The 18,374-nt window shown below is 46.7% G+C and overlaps 1 protein-coding gene across 5 annotated transcripts in view; it reads left to right on the top strand.

Annotated features, from left to right (window-relative positions):
• NLRC5 (NLR family CARD domain containing 5) overlaps nt 1-18,374 on the top strand; it is a 99,414-nt gene that overhangs the window by 15,414 nt on the left and 65,626 nt on the right. For 4 of the 5 annotated variants that reach the window (XR_010592521.1, XM_065566953.1, XM_065566952.1 and 1 more), the window contains exons 5-12: nt 1,063-1,131; nt 4,643-6,398; nt 7,335-7,418; nt 13,140-13,223; nt 13,322-13,405; nt 15,128-15,217; nt 16,234-16,284; nt 18,119-18,184. Coding sequence is in view for 4 of the 5 variants with exons in the window: in XM_065566953.1 (XP_065423025.1) it covers nt 1,063-1,131; nt 4,643-6,398; nt 7,335-7,418; nt 13,140-13,223; nt 13,322-13,405; nt 15,128-15,217; nt 16,234-16,284; nt 18,119-18,184 (2,284 nt within the window). In the remaining variant the exon portion in view is untranslated. The remainder of the gene's footprint in view (nt 1-1,062; nt 1,132-4,642; nt 6,399-7,334; nt 7,419-13,139; nt 13,224-13,321; nt 13,406-15,127; nt 15,218-16,233; nt 16,285-18,118; nt 18,185-18,374) is intronic. The other variant, XM_065566954.1, reaches the window with a different exon arrangement.

The following is an 18,374-nucleotide window of genomic DNA, read 5'->3' as shown; positions in this document are numbered from 1 at the left end:
GGTGGGTTCCCGCTTCATGACTCAATGTTACCTTCCCCCATCCACCGCCCCAGTGCTCAGGTAGAAATCCATTCGCATGCCTCTGTGTGTGGCAAACTGCGGCTGGCACTCTGCTCCAACTGGGACCAGTGTAAGATGATCAAACCCCAATGAGCTGGGGGCAGCCCTCCAGAGAATCAGATCAAACATGTTGCTTTTTCACCTGGATATAAATTACAATTAGGAATGTTGAGGCACTTTAACCCAGCAAACTGTTTTGTCAGGCAGCTGGTGCACTGTGGGCACTACTTATGAGGCTGACTGGTATTGTCTTCACCCTGCCTGGCAATGATATAACGAGAGCCAATGACTGGAAATTGAAGCTAGATAAATTCAGACAATCCATAAGGAACAATGAGGACTACTAGCCATCGCAACAATTGGATTCTCCATCACTGGCCATTTTGAAATCAAGATTGGATGTTTTTCTAAAACACTTGTAGTGCAAACAGGAATTAATTCAGGGAAGTTCCTACTTCCTACTGTACAGGGAGCCAGACTGGCCTTGGAATCTTAGAATGTATATTGGCAGACTCAGTGCACTTTGCAACAGTCCCTCAGAGAACGGTCTGGTTAACGCGTTGGTGATCAATATGTCTTAGCACCACGCTTCTTAACAGATGGTGAAAGGATCCATCGAAAACATCTGACAACCATTTTCTAATTCTGAACACTTTTTTTTTTATAAATACCCCTTTTAATGTAAAGTGTTGCCATGAAGATATTCAAACCCACGAACAGCCTCTAATGTTACACTTACATTTTTATGCATCCAGTCAACTATGGGATCAAAGTGACAGAATTTACACCCTCCCCCGATACGTGAAGCACAAATGAGTGTTATCTCCACAAATCAGGTGCTGTTGACATTCTGTTATCCATCCCCATAGATGACTGCACTGCACACATGCTTTTCCCCAGCAGTTGCAGGGTTTTGATTGGCTGTTGTTGACGGGATGCTATACCATGTGATCTCAAGCTCACAGTGCTGCATTAATATGTTTGCTGCTTTTCAACTTTCAGGACTTGAAAGGCGTCGTCATGGAAGCAGTTCTCATCCCAATGGTAAAGGGTCTAAACAGCAACGATTAGGTATGTGGATTTCGCAAACGATGCATGAGCATGTTCATCTGTGGGGAAATGCCAAGTTACCGACTTTGTATGTGTCATATACAGTATCGACCCAAGTGCCCATTATTTTTCTTGCATGCCAGTAAATAAATCAAAAGCACCAAGAAATCATCCTGCCTCATTATGGGAAGCCTGTGTTGAGAAGCTGCATTATCTAATATGCAACTGATCTTAAAAAAACACAAAGACAATGGGCGTTTGCAAAAAACTGGCTCAGAGGTACACTAAAAACCCTTCTGGAAAAAGATGGATTAAAATAATCTAGAATAAAAACCCTTTGAAGGAATTACATGCCCAGAAGGTCTCTCCCAGCTTGTTATTCATGAAAGATTTTTATTTTATTTTTTTTGGAATGGGGAACCAGTTCAGGAAACATGCAAGTTTATTACAAAACTCCAATAAGCCGCCAGAGCTAGTGGGGCACATTTGAAAATGCACTTGTGTGATTTCAAAACCCAGAGAAATTGAGGAAGAATTGAATTTCCACAAACTGTAGATGAGACAGAATAACACCAACATTGGCCATAGGGCCTGCGCCAACACCCACAAAATATGAATGGCCAAATTATAGCTGACTTACATTGGTGCAAAATAGGAAGCAACAGAGGGGCTGGAGAGAGCGGGGTTGTAGGGCGCTAGCTAGCATTTCCAGTAGGTACTAGTGTGTTCTCAGAGGGGACATGTCTCAGGAGGTCAGGAACAAGGCCTTGGTCCCACCACATTGTGAACTCGGAGAGTTGTTTGGAAACCGAAATGGGTGCAAAGCAAAATGTTGGATTTAGACAACTCTCAGCTTGGAGGGGGCTGGACTCTGATCCCAGCTCAGGATCCAAATTCATGACTGTAATGAAAGACTGGATCATAATGCACATGCACAAGGTGGGTCTGAGTTAAGGTTGCAACCCTAATTCTGGCATTGCTTAACTTTTGGGTGCTTGACTTTGCAACCTTCACATTCTTTTAACTTAGTTTTTTTAAAATATAATTTCTAGGGTTTTTAAAAAACGTAATAATAAAAAAAAAATAAAACCCAGCAAAATTCTATCCCTTGGAACCATATTGATTCTCTGTCTGGGTCAGCAGCCTGGCTGGGATTTTTAGATCCACAACACAGTCCTCTACCACTCAAACTAATGGAGTAGCTGGGAGCAGCAGAAGGCTGTTATCTTTTATGTGGACCTGCCCCTAGAGGGGGGTGGGGACACACATTTTACCTGTATTTTTCACGCCTGTTTGCTAGACAGCAAGGCAATGTTGAGACTCAGGACTCATGGATTCAATTCCAGGTTCTGGAGGCAAGTAAGCTCTAGTTATGGACTCTTCTGCCCCCCCCCATTTCTCCCTGTCTCCTTTTGCTCCCTCTCCAGCCCCCCTCTCCTGCAGCCTGGTTATCAACACCCCAGCTCCTGCCCCCAACTCCTTCCTCTGCCCCCCTGCTCCTGCACCTGTTTTGTCCCACCCCTGCAGCTATCCTGACCCCTCCACAGCTCCAACTCCTACCTCATCTTCTGCCCCTCTCTACTCTTGCCTCTTTCCTCCCCTTCTGGCTCTAGCTTGTATCCACCCCCATTCCTCACCTCCCTGCATTTGAGCCAGGTTGTGTCTTCCTTCTCCTCCATGCTACCTGGGCACGAGCAAGGGTAGCTCTGAGAACACAGGAGAGGCAGAGTCTCCCTGCTCTCAATTCCAGTGCCTGGCACTACGTCAGCTGCCAGGAGGAGCAATGTCAAGGGAAGTCCCAGCTCATCCCTGGCAGCCTTGGCCGGAGCATGCTCGGTTGCTCCGTGGGAATGGTGCACATGCAGGCTGGTCACAGACAGGAGCTGTGAGGGGACGGAGCATCCTCCGTGCAGATGTAACCTCCAGATAATTTAGCTGCCAAACGCTAACAAAGTCTTACTAAGCATGCGGGAACTGAGAGTTTTTCAGAGGCTAATAACTTGGACAAATTTGGACAAATTTTCACAGGCACAGCAAAAGGCCACCTAAAAGTCAAATGTCAAGTCCCCCTGCTCCAAAGCATGGCTATACTACAGCTTCTCAGCGATGCGGTTGGAAGAATTTTTTTTTTTAAACAGAGATGGTTGAGCCATTTTAGTTGAAAATTTTTCCAAAAATTCAGCCTGAGGCAGAAACCCAGCATGGGAAATAAATAAAAATGAATGGAGATATCCTATCTCCTAGAACTGGAAGGGACCTTGAAAGGTCATTGAGTCCAGCCCCCTGCCTTCACTAGCAGGACCAAGTACTGATTTTGCCCTAGCTTCTGAAGTGGCCCCCCTCAAGGATTGAACTCACAACCCTGGGTTCAGCAGGCTAATGCTCAAACCACTGAGCTATCCCTCCCTCTTGAAATTTTGGCTTGAATGGTTAATGTTTGGCAAAGTTAGAAGCAACTGAAAACAGGGTCTTATAATGGGAAGTGTCAGGCAACCTTAACTATAGGCATCAATACCTACATTGTCTATAATAAAAAAGAGAAATACATCCAGATGCTATCTGTAAGGGACTCTGCCCTCCTGAGGGAGGGAACGCCTGTTAGGTTCCAGTCATTGCCCTTTATCTGTCCCTCTGTCTCCTGCATTCTTGGCAGCCTAACAAAACACCCTAGGATCTTGTTTGAAATAAAAGTAGTCCACAGTCTCTGGGAGGGATCTCAACAGTGAACACCTTTCCTCAGAGTTAATCAGTGTGTTACTGGGCTGAGCGCCACACAGAAAATTGATGAGATTGCTCAGAAGACGACAGGGATACTTTGCGTATTTCTGAACCCGCCACTGGGGTCCTAATGGGGACCTTTTCTAATCCTTGGCTAATTTCCATAGATTTTAAGGCCAGACGGAACCTTTATGATCATCTAGTCTGACCTCCTGCACAACTCAGGGCAGAGAGCCACATCCAGTAATTTCTGCATGAAGCCCGTAACTTCTGTTTGAGCTGTGAGCTTGTCTTACTCCCTATATTGTGTGAGGGAGAAGTATGAATCCCCAAAACCAGGTCTATGAGGCAGAGGATGGAAGATACGCTACTTGGGCAAATAACACTATGGAATTGTGTCTGCACGTGGTTTGTTATTGCAAGGTCGTACAAGAGTGCTGCTTTGTTTACTAATTACTTGGTGTAGGGTTGCTGGGCTGAATATACTGCTGTGGTATTGATTTATTGTTTTAAATGCGTGCTTTGAAGCATGGATTTAAAAAAAAAATTACATAAGTAAAGAATCACATGGACTTTGCAAATAGATCGGGGCCGGGGTGGGGCAGGGGGAAGTACTTTAGATCATGAACTTCCCAATACAATCAGGGTCTATTTCAGTAGTTAAGCAGCGGGCCAGATCCTATATGAACTGGCACAGCTCCACGGTCTCACTGTGTTTATTATGGTGAAGATCACTTTTCATGAAGTTGATCTAGCTGTTTCCCATTACCACTTTCTCACACACACTCTCTCTCTGTCATTCTCTGCCTCTCAGATTCAGCTGAAAGGTACCGGCATCTCATCATTGCTTCAATGTGCCAAAGGTATGAAAATAAACGAGCAGCAGGAGCAGCTGTCCTGGGACAAGCACAGCCACCAGCTTTCAGCCAAGCCTTCGTCAACCTGGTCATCCGGCGGAGTAAAGCTTCCAGACTAAAGGAGAGAGCAGATAAACCCAGGGAGGACTCGGCAGGCATGCAGGAAGCTGAGGAATGTGTGGACACGGCTGTGAAAGTCTCAGACCTGTTTGAAAGTGTCGTTAGCTCGGGTACCACCCGGGTTATCCTTTTGTTTGGCAAACCGGGGATGGGAAAGACCATGCTGATGCATCGGCTTTGCCAGAAGTGGGCAGAAGGAGCTTTGCAGCAATTTCTGTTTACTTTTCTCTTTGAGTTTAGGCAGCTGAATCTGATCAGCAGAAAGCTGACATTAAAGGAGCTGTTGTTTGATTTGGTCCTTCAGCCAGAAGATAGGCCTGATGCAGTATTTCAGCACCTCCTGGAGAACGCCCAGCGCATGTTGTTCATCTTTGATGGGCTGGATGAATTTGTGGGGAACATAGGCCAGCCATCCTCGCCGTGTGTAAGCCCTGCCCTCCACAGGCCTATGTCCATATCTGAGTTGTTTGCCAATTTCTGCTTTGGAAAACTTCTCCCTGGGTGCACGGTGCTGGTCACCAGTCGGCCTAAGAAATTACCCGACTTTCTGTTAAACAGAGCAGATCTGCTGGCAGAAATTTGGGGATTTGACCACGAGAAGGTTGAAGAATATGCCAGCCACTATTTCCACCAACATTCCTTCAAAGAGCAGGCCATCGCTCACCTGAAAAACAACAGCAAGCTTCTGAGTATGTGCTTGATCCCTGCCTTGTGCTGCATCGTCTGCGTCTGTTTGGAATATTTGCTGAGGAAGCGTTTGTCGAAGGTGGAGCTTCCTCAGACCATGACCCAATTTTATATCAAAATGCTCCTCATCTTTATAAGTAAACAGCAGACAGAGGGCACTGTGAGTGAAGACACGCAGCTGAATCACCACAGGACGGCCATTTTGGGCCTGTGTGACCTTGCACTGAAAGGCCTGGAAGAGAAGAAGATAGTGTTTTACGTTGATGATATCCCAGAGCATGTGAAAGAGTTCGCTTCCCTACATGGGTTGCTGACTGTCTTTGAGGTGAAGAGGAGTGACAGCCTCCCAGAGGCCGGCCATGCCTTTGTGCACTTAAGTCTTCAGGAGTTCTTTGCTGCGCTGAACCTGATGATAAAAAACACAATCGACGGAAGCTACCTGAAGAAAAAGTTCTCTCTGAAGTCAAAGTGGACTTTAAAAAATGAAGCCAGGACCGAGTTCATGGAGAATTTTCACATCTTTCTCTCAGGCCTCTCGTCGAAAGAGTGTCGGACGTTCCTCACCCAGTTAGCTGAACAAAATCAGGCGTGGGTGCGGGACAAGCAAGCCGCCATCTTGCAGTCGTTGAAGAAGCTGGCAGCTACTAATCTAACGGGGCCCAAGATAATTGAACTGTGCCATTGCACTTACGAAACACAAGACCTTGAATTAGCCCAGCATGTCGGGAGCCAGTTAAATTTAAAGTATGAATTTAGAAACTTTAGATTGACCCCTCTAGATGTTTCAGCTTTGGTTTTCATCATTAACTGTGGCCGGGATTTGACTCACTTGGATTTTGCAGGCTGCCCCATGGAATTAGATTGTTTGGAGGTTCTCGCCAGCTGTAAAAGTATAGAGCATCTGAGGTAAGAAATGCATGAAAGACATGTGCATTTGGATTGAGATTTTGAAGGGATTTCTATGCCCATTTACCATTAAAATGAATGGGAAATGGGTATCTAAATTACCTATCAATGGAGGGCTCAGATATCTAGCCGTGAAGTCCCAAGCATTTCATTTCTGGGTTGCTGGTTCACAGCCAACCAGCACTGATAGCGACTGAAATTTGCTGCCTTCTGATTGCTGTTAGATATTGTAGATGAAATGCGTTTATTTTCTCAGTCCAGTTTCTACTGGACAGGTGCCCCCATTGCAGTGGGCAGGTTCAGCAGAGAGATCAAAGACGGAGAGTGAACTACCATCTCATCGCTAAAGCTGGTACTTGAAAGCTGGGGGAGCGGGGCAAAATAGGCACTTCAATCAATTTGATAGCTTTTATGAGTGCTAAGTTCACTTTGAAGATTGCGTGCATTCCAGGTCACCGTGTGCTACTAATTTACCATAGTTGAAATGGTCTATTTCTCCAATAACAGCTTTAAAGCATTCAGACAAAATTCATCCCTGGTCTAACTCCATTGACTTCAATTGCTTTACACGCAGGAGCCATTAGGCCTTTCCAGTTTATAAGAGTCAGATTTTCACTGCTCACCGATATAACCGTGAGCAGAAAATGTCCTTAAATAAGGAATTACTTATCTTTATCATAGCACTAGCAGAACGCTCAGTCAGACTGCCGCCACAGTTTAGCAACTGCTACTTAGTATCTCAGTGTCTTAGTAACCAAGCCAATAAAGTCTTTCCCCCTTTGTACATTTGATTATGTTGAAATGGTATTTAAAGAACTAATATGTTTAGAAATAATTATGATGCAATAAGGTGGCTGGATCATAGATAATGTTAGAAAAAAATAAAGAGTTCTGTTTTGTTCTATCATGTTTTAGCCCACTTTTTTATTGTTTTAGCTTTAGGAGCAGGAAATATGGTGACGAATTTGCAGCTGCTCTTTCCAAAAGCTTACCGAAGATCAAGAGTCTGAAGAAACTAGAGTAAGCATTTAATATTGGGGTCAACCCATCTTACTTTGCTCTAGTGCTGAATAGGAATAGGGAATGGGGTCCCCTTTGGATTTTGTACCACCATCTTATGTCATACGTATTTTAAATCTTTTGCTCTGGGTGATGTTGTCTAAAATATAATCTGTTTTGTTGTTTAGTGCAACACAAAAATACAGAAATATATGAAAAATATGATTGTATATGGTACCTTTTGGGCATTGCTACCAAATGCCAGGAGATAGCTGCAAAAGATGTGCATCACCTTATGCTGCTGTAATGATCCTTTATATCTATTAGAGCGGATTGAAACACTTTTTTTCTTTCACTTTTTGGACAAAAGCTTTTTGGTTTTCAGGTTTTCAAAAATCAATTTTTTTTGAGGAAAACGAAAACACTTTCTGCAAAATATTGAGTTAAGTTGAAAATCCAATTATTTGTCTCCCCCCCCCCAAAATCTTCAATGGAAAATTTTTGACCAACCCTAATATCTGTACAGCACAGGAAGGATGGTCTATAGAGGTAGGTGTGGTGATCTGTGGGTTACTTGTCTAGGGTTGTCTGTAGGGTTCCATTGTTGAAGCTGATTGTGGTGTCCAGGAGGTTGATGCTAGTGTGGGAGTGTTCCAGAGAGAGTTTAATGGATTGGTAGTAGTTGTTGGAGTTGTGGTGGAAATCTATAAGAGAGTTTAAGCCGTCTGTCCAAAGGATGAAAATATTATCCATATATTTCAGATGTATCATTGATTTCATGGTGCATTTGTCTCCATGGACCTGTAGTAGTCAAATCCTTGTTACCTATTTCTCAATGAGTTATTTTAGCCCCAAGATCCGCCCAACACTCCTAACTACCTAAAATAAACCCCTACATTTTTGATAGACCAAGTCCAGTACAAGAAGCTTGCACACTTAGGCCTGGTCTACACCTAAAACTTAGGTTGACCTAACAACATCACTCAGAAGTCTGAAAAATCCACATCCCCAAGAGACGTAGTCAAGCTAACCTTAGCCCCAGTGTAGACTCTGCTAGGTTGACAGAAGAATTCTTCCATCAACCTCGCTACCTCCTCTAGAGGGGGTGGATTTATTATGTGATGGAAAAACCCCTTCCATCGTCATAGCAAGCGTCTATGCTACAGAGGTTAACCCTGGTCTCATTTTATGTCTGTATACACCTAGAACTTCAAAGGCAGTCTACCATTAACTATGGTAGACGTGTGCAGTTCTGCAATCTTCGTTAACAACAGTAACTTGTTCAGTTTTAAAGCTACTTTACAACAATCTTGGTTGGAACCTGTTCCAAAACAAAGACACATGCTGTAATTCTGTGGCAAGCATGTATACTTCCTTACTAATTAGGTACTCAGTTTCAGGAAGTGACCATTTGACTGATTTGGGTTGTCTCGCGTAACAGGCCGGGACTCACCACCATGGTGCCTCCTGCTGGTCATTCTGGGAATTAGCTCTGTCTTTTCGCAGAGCGCCCTCCTCCGGTGGTGGCTCGCCTGCGTGATTTCTGCTCCGGACCCGCGTCGCCTCAAGGACCGGCGGGATCCTCTTCAGGACACAGGCCTCCAGCCCCACATGCCCCATTCTGTTCTCCTTCCCTTCCGGGGGAACAGCAGTCCTCTGTCCAGCCACTCACCTCTGTGGCCAACTGCAGCCCAAAGTTCTAGCCAATTACCTCAGTGGCAAACTGCAGCCCTTCACTGGCAACTCCCCTCAGTGGCAAGTGGGGGCAAGGGAGACCTGGGCCTGCCCATTACTCCAAGTCATGACCCAGGGACCCTCTAGGCGGCAGCCACACGCTGTGTCTAGCCCTAGCACCTTCTCTGCCCCTGTATCAGGGCTTCAGTCTTTCAGCCAGTCAAGCTGGAGCTCCCTCTGCTCCCCGACCCGGCTCAGCACTGCTCTGTCCAGGGTGCTGGCAGTTTCCTCAGCCCTTCAGGGACCCAGCCCTTTCTCCCAGGGCTCCAAAGAGGGAACTGCCCCACTGCCCTGTCTCTCTGTTTATATATGGGCCTGCTCTGCCCTGATTGGCTGTTCATTGCAGCCCCTCTCTGATTGGCTGTCTGCTGCGCAGCCTCCCCAGGGCTGCTTTTAACCCTTTCTCCACCAGTGTGGGGCAGACGCCCCATCACATCTCCCAAAGAAAGTCTGTGTGTTACGTATCACTAGATCTTTGCTCAGACATCACCTTTCGGCTCAGTAATTGTCCACAGCAGGACTTGACATGCAAACACAGATTGAGTGAAGGATGGATACAACTATAGTCTTTTCCCGGTGTGCTAACAGGGAACCTGAACTGCTGGAAAATAGAAAGAGACTTTAAAGGTGGTCTGTCTGAGATAGGTATTTGGTGTCACCAGGAGGACTCCGAGATTGCTGGCCCAGAAACTCAGTCTTCTGTCTTCCAGCTGCCTTCAGCTTTTGAGAAGTGATGTGCTGAAGGACACTAGTGATTTTATCCTATTTCTGCTGGCTGGTCCAACTTGGTTCCTCTTTTTAGAGGTTCTGGCATGTCGACTCATACTTCTTGTGAAGATTCAAAATGTCCAACCAAAAGGAGAGTTATCCTCTCTTACCATCCCATCAGGGAACAAGGCATCAGCTTTTGAGTTCTTGCAAATGAGACTAGGAATTTCCTGAATCATTGAGTAATACATCTTGTCACACCAGCTAGTGTAAGACAAGTTTGGCCATAACTGTTGATACAACCATCTTGGGACACACCTTGAACACTGGTTGGTCCGGTCAGCAGCTTACCTCCGCAAGTCCCTTTCTGTGACCCCTTTGTGGTGCGTCCCTTGGCCAATTTTGCAATTATTGCTTGTTCAATTTGCAGTTTCTCCATCAACATCCTGCTAGCTGCTGAAATGTCCAATTTAAAGTTCATATAATTTATATAAAGTCTCTTCGTAATCTTTGGTGCTCTTTAAACTTGTGTTAACAGTCCATTATACAATGCAAAGTCCCTTCAAGAACTGTTGTTCTCTGGATGGCCAGAACAGCTCTGTAAATAGTCCAGGCCTGTTCTCCTTGTTTCAACAACCACGGTAGGACCTTGGTATGTATGACCGAGCTGAACAATTACATTTGTGATTATTCCACTCTAGCCAAATGTCCTTATACACACACTATGTGGTTTCAATGCATCTGGTTTACTGCCTCTTCAGCACTAACTTGATAGCATAAGCATGTTTGATTGTAAACATTAGCCTTACTCCTTCTCTTGATCACGTCAACTGAAAGGAATCAGTATGAATGCAGTTTCGTTCTTTCCTGAGAGGATTGCACAGCAGGCAAACCCTGGCACTGAAGTTTACAATAAGTAATACCGTTGACTTCCCTTTTACACATTTTCATTATAATATTAGATTCCACCACGTTCCCCACTGGGCTCTCAGCAACATCTCCAGCAGCTTCTTCCCCAGTCACTTTCTTCAGGATCCCTTCTAGTAGCTCTGTCATTCTTTCCCTTATCTCCCTGAGCTGAGGTCTGGGCTACCATCTGAATCTGAGGGGAGAAACTACATGCCAGGCAGATTTATTTCAAGTTTATTTAGACTTAATTAAGTAGAACCCCAGCAAGGGAATTTGGTTTTTATCTTTTGGTATGTGTGAAGTTCTTAAGGGGCCCTGCGAGAAGGGAAACTGAGGCAGGGCGCTGCAGAGCCATGCTTTGCCTGCAAGGGGCGTTGGCATTGGGGTAGCACCTGGATCAGGACCCCATTGTGCTAGGGTTTTAGCTGAGTGGACGGAGAGGAAGGATGGGATCTTAGAGATGTTATGCAGGAAGAAGTGGTGAGATTTAGGCTATGTCTACACTACCACTTATGTCGGCAAAACTTATGTTGCTCGGGGGGGGGGGGGTGAATATTCCACCCACCTAAGCGACTTAAGTGACACTGGCATAAGCGTAGTGTGCATAGTGCTGTGTTGGTGGGAGAGCTTCTGCCGCTCACGGGGCTGTTTTTTCTAAGTCGACGGAGCTTTCTCCCATCGGCATAGAACGTCTTCACCACACGTGCTGCAGCGGCGCAGTGGTACCGGCATTGGTGGTGCGTGACTCCTCCATGTGGGGAGGCTGTGAGCACCCGGACGGTGGCCCTGCCTTGAGACGCACCCCTGCTCAGCCTCCTCTCCTGGAAGCTCCGCCCATGCTCCATCCCAGGCCCCCCGAGGCCTCCCCCACGAGCCCCCCCCGTCATTTGTGCCTCTTCGCCTCATCCGCGAGGCCCCCCTCGCCTGCCATTCACACCTCTTTTCTCCTGCCCCTGGCCCCCCTGCCTGCCGCTTGTGCTGCTTTGCTGCCTCCCTCAGGTCCCCCGACCCGCCTGCCGGTCGGCCGCTCCCATGCATGCGCCTCTTTGCACCCTCCCCCAGCCCCACCCGCCTGTCGGCCAGCCAGCTGCTCGCGCATGACTAGTCACCCCCTGCCATGAGGCTCCCATGCGGGCGGAGCGGGGACAGGAAGAGGCGGAGCCGTGAAGGAAGAGGACGAGCGGGACAGGGCCTCGGGGCAGAGCGTGGGTGGGGCCACAGCCAGGGTGCCCACCCTTTCGGCGGCAGCACGCTCAGAAGGTGGCAGGCAGGCTGTTTGGGACGGCTTGGCCTCCCCTGGCCTCTTATACCCGCCGCCTGTGTGTACCCCTACAGCTGCGCCGCTGTAAGTGTAGACAGGCCTTTCGGGATGGCTGGGCCAGGTCGAAGACCATGCGTAGGTTATGGGTAAGGCTGCGATTCTCTCACAGATTCTGTGGCTTTCCACAACCTCCGTGACTTCTGAAGTGGCTGGTGTGGCTGACTGCAGCCTTGCCCAAGCATCCAGCCCTGAGGCCAGCTGCTCGGGTGGCCCCTAGGGCCAGCTGCACTGGCCAGTGCTTGGGAGGCCCCGGGCAGCTGGCTCTGGGGACCGTGCAAGCAGCGGCCAGTGTGGCTGGCTCCAGGGAGTGCCCAAGCAGCAGTCCTGTGGGCACCCTGGGGACCACCCGAGCAACAGTGGTCCCGAGGTGGCTGGAGCAGCATCCCCAGAGGCGCCCGGAGGTCGTCTGAAGAGCGGTCCCCAGGGAGCAGCAGCCGGGGACAGTCAACCCCCAGCAGGACCCCCCAAAGCAGCAGGGCCCCAGAAATCAAGAGTTAGTCAGGGGTATTTTTGGTAAAAGTCATGGATAGGTCACTGGCCCTGAATTTTCATTTATTGCCGATGACCTGTCCATGACTTTTACCATAAATGCCCGTGACTAAATCTTAGCCCTAGTTATGGGGCTGAGTGACGCTGAGGGTGCTGTCCATGGTGATGGAGAAAGAAGGGAGTGGGCAGGGCTTAGGGTGGGAAAGATGAAGAGCTTCATTTTGGCTGTGTTGAGCTTTTGTTTGGAAGCAGTTTGGGGTGCATTTTCCTCTCTACTTCCTGCGGCTTTCCCCTGCGTGTTCAGAGACTGAAAAGAGGGGAAATTGAATGTCAGGAACTCAAATTCCTGCAAGCTGCGATGGATGCGGAGCAAAGTGATGGTGCTGGAGCCCAGTTCTGCCCTTTGTCCCCAGGGGCGTAACTTCTATTGACTGAGAGCAGAATCAGGCCACACGCCTCTGCATCTTCCTCCTGGTCACATGCTGGACGTGGAACCCAGAGACGTCCCAGACACTGTTTCTGCCACGAGTCTGGCGGATTTGTACTGATCCGACATGTTCAATTTGCTTTGTGTTTTTCAGGTTAACTGGTGGTAGTATCACTGCCTTGGGGGTAACTGGCCTGGCAGAAGTCTTTCCAAACTGCTTTCAACTTGAAGAAATTAAGTAAGTGACCTGCGTTATTGGGGGCGAGCGATGCTTTTAAAATCAGCTGAGAATTATTTGTGGGGGGGGGAATATTAACCAGGCAAACTGATTTGCAGCTTGCAGGACAATCGACTGAGGGACCAAGACATGGGGAAGGTGATTGAAATGCTTTCCAGAGTGGAAAAGTTAAAGATGATTGAGTAAGTAAGAGATTTAATGACTTAAGCCCATTTAAAATGTCAGCTCTGAAGAAGCAAATCATCCCATCAAAGGGTCAAGTAGTTTAGGGACAATATCAGGTCAGGGAGTAATGCCAGCAGTTCCTGGGGTCAGTCAGGCGCACAGATTTTTCACAGTGAGGTGAGCAGTCCAACTGGCAGCTCTTGGGCTGGCCTGTGGGATGATTTTGTCCAGCCCCCAAAGGTGTCTGCCCTCACCCCTAGCAGACCTGCTCTACAAAATGGTGTCCTCTGCACAGTGGGACTTTACCATTACAATACGTGTGAGGTCATGCCGCACGGAGGGCGCCATTTTGTAGAGCACTTATTCCTGGGTGTGGCCTGCGGAGGTGCCCCAAAACTAGCATCTGGCCCACAGCAGTGAAAAGGCTGGACCACAGATCATCAAATCCCACCCAAATACCCTGACATCATGGAGCCTAATGACTTCAGTTAAACCAAAGCATTTTAGTCCTCAGGAGACTAAACGGTTATGTGCCCCTGGGGAACAGGAAAGGCCGAGCCGCAGTCAATGCCTGAGGCCCCTTCCATTAACCATTAGAACAAACTACCAAAGGAAACAGTGAATTCTTCATCTCTTGAGGTCTCTAGATGAAAACTGGTTACCTTCCTAGAAGATCTGCTTTAGCCAAACACAAACACAAGCTACTGGGCTCAAAATGGAAGTAAGAGGATGCAATTTGATGGGAATAATCTAATAGTCGCTCCTGGTGTTAATATCTAGGAAGTTATGTACAATTAGATTTCATTAAAAAAGAAGATAATCCCCAGCCTCAAGGTTTTACTAAACCTAATATGAATAGAAATGTTTTCTTGGGATGTGCTTGTGTATGCAAATATAGGGGGGAAGAAGAATCGGAGTCAAACATGCCTCTGCCAGGCTGGAAAGTGAAACCCTGACACAACAGCATTGGCCTCGTAATGCACAGGAGCCTTCAGTGAAACAGGTTTTCAGCTGAAAAAAGAAGAGAGTGAAATTTACCAAATAAACCAATCTAATTTTAGGGGCTGTTCCTTCAAACCCTTACACGTGTGCATAACTTTACTCGTGAGCAATTCCATTGATATCAGGCAGAGTCAATTTATGCCCGTGCAAAAGTGTTTGCAGGATCAGGGTGAGTGAAGTCCAAAACTGAAATAAACAGCATAAATAAAAGGAAATTATATTTTTAAAAAATCTTTTGAGTTTTACTAGTAACAGGTTAGATTTTTTTAAGCATAAGATTTTTGTCTTGAGTGTATTCCTTTAAAGTGCTGTACTTTACATCTGTTAGTTTGCTACAGCAAACTATGAAAAATGTACTGTATGTATTAAATATTTTATCATAAATGCCTATGATATTGCAGTTGCATCACCTACATTATTAATAAGTGTTTTGTTTAGCAGAAAAAGGTGAAGAACTGTTTTACTATCCTATAGCTCTATCAAGTGTCCCTGATTCTGAACTCAGGGGCAGCAGTTGCATTTGAAAGAGTCCATAAAATAGAATTGAATTGCGAACAGTCAGAAATGTCTGTTGGCTGAAAACAAACAGGGATAGTTTTAAATAGTCAACAAATCCATTAGGGAGGGGTGTGTGTGTGTGTGTGTGTTGAGAAGCAGTGGTTGTGTATTAAATAAAAGAGAATTACTATCAAATACAAGCAGCTGATATTGTGATGTTCTTTGACTATTATCCCCAGTTTAAGCCATAATGATATTTCGGTGAAGTCTGTTCTTACTTTGGCGAAGGGAGCCACCACTTGTCCAAATGTTACTGAACTACATATAAGGTACTGGTAATATAGACTGTATTTCTCTAACTGTTGACTTTAAAAATTGACTTCTCTTTTCAGTAGAATTGCTCCGTAATAAAGATTGGTGCAAATTGAGTTCAATTCTCTCCTCTTATTGACAAGTTAAAACGTGGAGTTTGATTCAGTTACATTATACAATATGGAATTATGAAGGCATTGATTCTTACGTGTTCATTTCACACATTGATTTTTCAATGTAAAATGTATATGTAACATAATTTAAACTCTGTTTTTAAAACATGCAATATCTACCCGGTGAGATTCCTTGTCAGTGCAAATGAGTTATAAACCAGCGAAAATTACTGGAAAAGCAACACTTTGCGTTGCTGTGCACTTGCTTTGTCTTTGAACAACGGTTTTGATATTATCATATGTCCAAGATATTGGGTAAAGTGGAGACTTAAATTACAGCTCTTACAACTAGTTTATTTCCATGGGTAAACTTCAGGAGCCAGATTAATCCCTAGTTTAGCTCTAATGAAGTCCTGTTGGACACAGTTTGCTTTTTTCCAAGTTTCTCCACACAATAGACATGTGATACTGAAATCACTGCTGACCCTTCTTATAACTTATCTTGCAGAAGAACGTTTTTACTGAATAGTGTTATTTTGCTCCATGCCACAGCTGGAGCAAAGGGCCAAATTGCTGCAGTAAATTGTAGCATTTTGGATCAGTGGAATGAGTTCCTGTTTTCATGAGAGTTGTATCTAGAGAAGGGGAACCCCAAGAAGCAATTTGCTCAAGCTTCTGACCAGCCTTGTTGAGACCAATGATTCTTTTGACTAACATCCACTGCAATATTCCCTTTTGCTTTATAAGCTTAAGAGCTCTGAGAGCAGCACGTTTCTAAGGCTTGATTCAGCCCCACTGAATTCAGTGGGAGCTTTGCTGTCCATTTCAAGGAGAGCAGGCAGGGCCCCATTGAGCATTTCTGCATAAGAAGTTTAATCCTTTAGCATTTAACTGAATAGTGTCTTGTATTTTGCTTGCAGGAAGGACACCGTCATGATATATTTTTCTGGCCAGTCCAGAAAAGTCCTAAGGTGAGAAATTGAGCTTGGAGTTGTGAGTATTTAAGGGAATTCTGATTCAAACAATAGTCATTTCTACCATGGACACTGGTGACTGCTGGCTCCAGAAATGGCAGGAGCGGATTTACCATGAGACAAAACATGCAGTGGCACAGGGCCCCCAAAGACAGAGGGGCGCCCCCAAAATGCAGGACAAATATTTGACAACCTGCCCCCCAATTCCCGGCCGGCGGCGCAGCAGGGCTCAGGCAGACAGGCTACCTGCATGCCGTGGTCAGTGGCCCCACACCGCTCCTGGAAGTGGCCAGCTGCTGGCACGTCTCTGTGCGTCCCTGGTTGGGGAGGCGGCTCCGTGCGCTGTCCTCCGGGCAGTGCGTGGAGACCTGCTGTCCCCATCTTCCCAAGGGACGCACAGAGACATGCCAGCAGCAGGGCTAAGGCATCTCCCTGCCCGCTCTGCCTCCCTCCCTCCCTCCCTCCGCGCTGCTCCCGGAAGTTGCTGACATGTCCCTGCGGCCCCTGGGGGGGGTGTCTCCACACACTGCCCCCGCCCTGAGCGCCGATTCTGCAGCTCCCATTGGCTGGAAACTGCGCTTTGGGAGCTGCACTGCCTGAGGTAAACGCCGCCCCCTGCCCCCCTCCCGCAACCCCAACCCCCTGCCCCAGCCCAGAGCCCGCACCCAAACTCCCTCCCAGAGCCCACACCCCTCACCCAAACTCCCTCCCAGAGCCTTCCCCCCGCACCCGTTGCTGCACCCCAACCCCCTGCCCCAATCAAGGTACCTCGCTTTATTGTCATTTAATTCCCATTACTTATAATATAGGAGGAGGAGGATGAAGAAAAAAAGAATGAAAACCCGGGCGGGGGGAGATAAGAGAGAATGTTCTTTTTCTTGGCTGGGGGGACCCGAACATGAAGCTGTGCACAGGGCCCCACAAACCCTAAATCTGCCTCTGAGAAATGGGACATAATTCCCCTGCACCCCGTGCAGTCATTTACCTGTTAAAAGGGAATGTAAAACTGTTAATCCAGAACGGGAGCATTTTGCATGGGAGTAAATGACAGTAGAGGTCGCAAGACAATTCTGAATCACGGCCATGTCGATGTTTTCTTTAGGGGGTGGGGCATAAATGGGGTACAACACTTCTTGCACCTTGCTTGGTTGCCTCTTTTCATGCCACTGCGTATGTGTGGGGACAGCATGGATTTAGCCCTAGGTAAGTAAATACCAAGCAAAATATGGGTCCTTGTTTTTCTCTTAGAGGATCAGTCTGAAGATGCCCCAGCCGGAAAGCACCTTTCATCACATGCTGTGCTACGTAGTTGAATGTTTTCATTTGCAATGAGCAGTCCTTAACCTCCTGACTCCCATTCAGCTGCACTACGGCAGTGCTGGGCCAAAGAACTGAATCCTGGAAAGAGACTCAAGCTACATCTACACTGCAGCTGGGGTAGACATACCTGCGCTAGCTTTGATCCTGCTAGCATGCTAAAAATAGCAATGTAGCCATGATGGTGTGGGTGGTGGGAGGCATGGGCTAAGTATAAGCCTATCTGAGACCCTAGGTGTGCACTCAGCGGCTAGCCCGTCCCACCGCCCATGTCACTGCAGCCATATTGCTGTTCGCGCACTAGCTCGATCAAAGCTAGTACAAGTTCGCCTCCCCAAGCTGGGAATTACAGCCCCTGCTGCTGTGTTAAATGTACCCCCAGTGACTTCTTCCAACAAAGCTTTATTCCTTCCCTGTGCATACTGTATCCCACAATGTAGCTGGAAAATATTCAACAGCGCAAATGTCTCATGATGGAGTTTCAAAGGCCAGTAAATATTTTGTTTCTTTGCAGATCAAATTTGAGGAGAAGGGAAGATAAAAAGGAAAATGCTGCTCAAATAAGAAATGTGAAGTTACGGTAAAAGAAATATACTTAAATTTCTATGGGTGAATAGAGATCTTCACATGACCGGTTCCACAGATGGGCAAAGTAACAGCCGCGTTAGACAATAAAGGCAGAGAGCTGTTAGAAATAGGGCTGGATAAATGTGTAGACATTAAAAGTATCCCAGCCTGTCCAAATGAGGGCCCCAAGTTACTGTGAGTTG

Source organism: Chrysemys picta, chromosome 14, assembly GCF_011386835.1.
Source record: "Chrysemys picta bellii isolate R12L10 chromosome 14, ASM1138683v2, whole genome shotgun sequence".
NCBI lineage: Eukaryota > Metazoa > Chordata > Testudines > Emydidae > Chrysemys > Chrysemys picta.
This window is presented reverse-complemented; position numbering and strand designations above follow the sequence as displayed.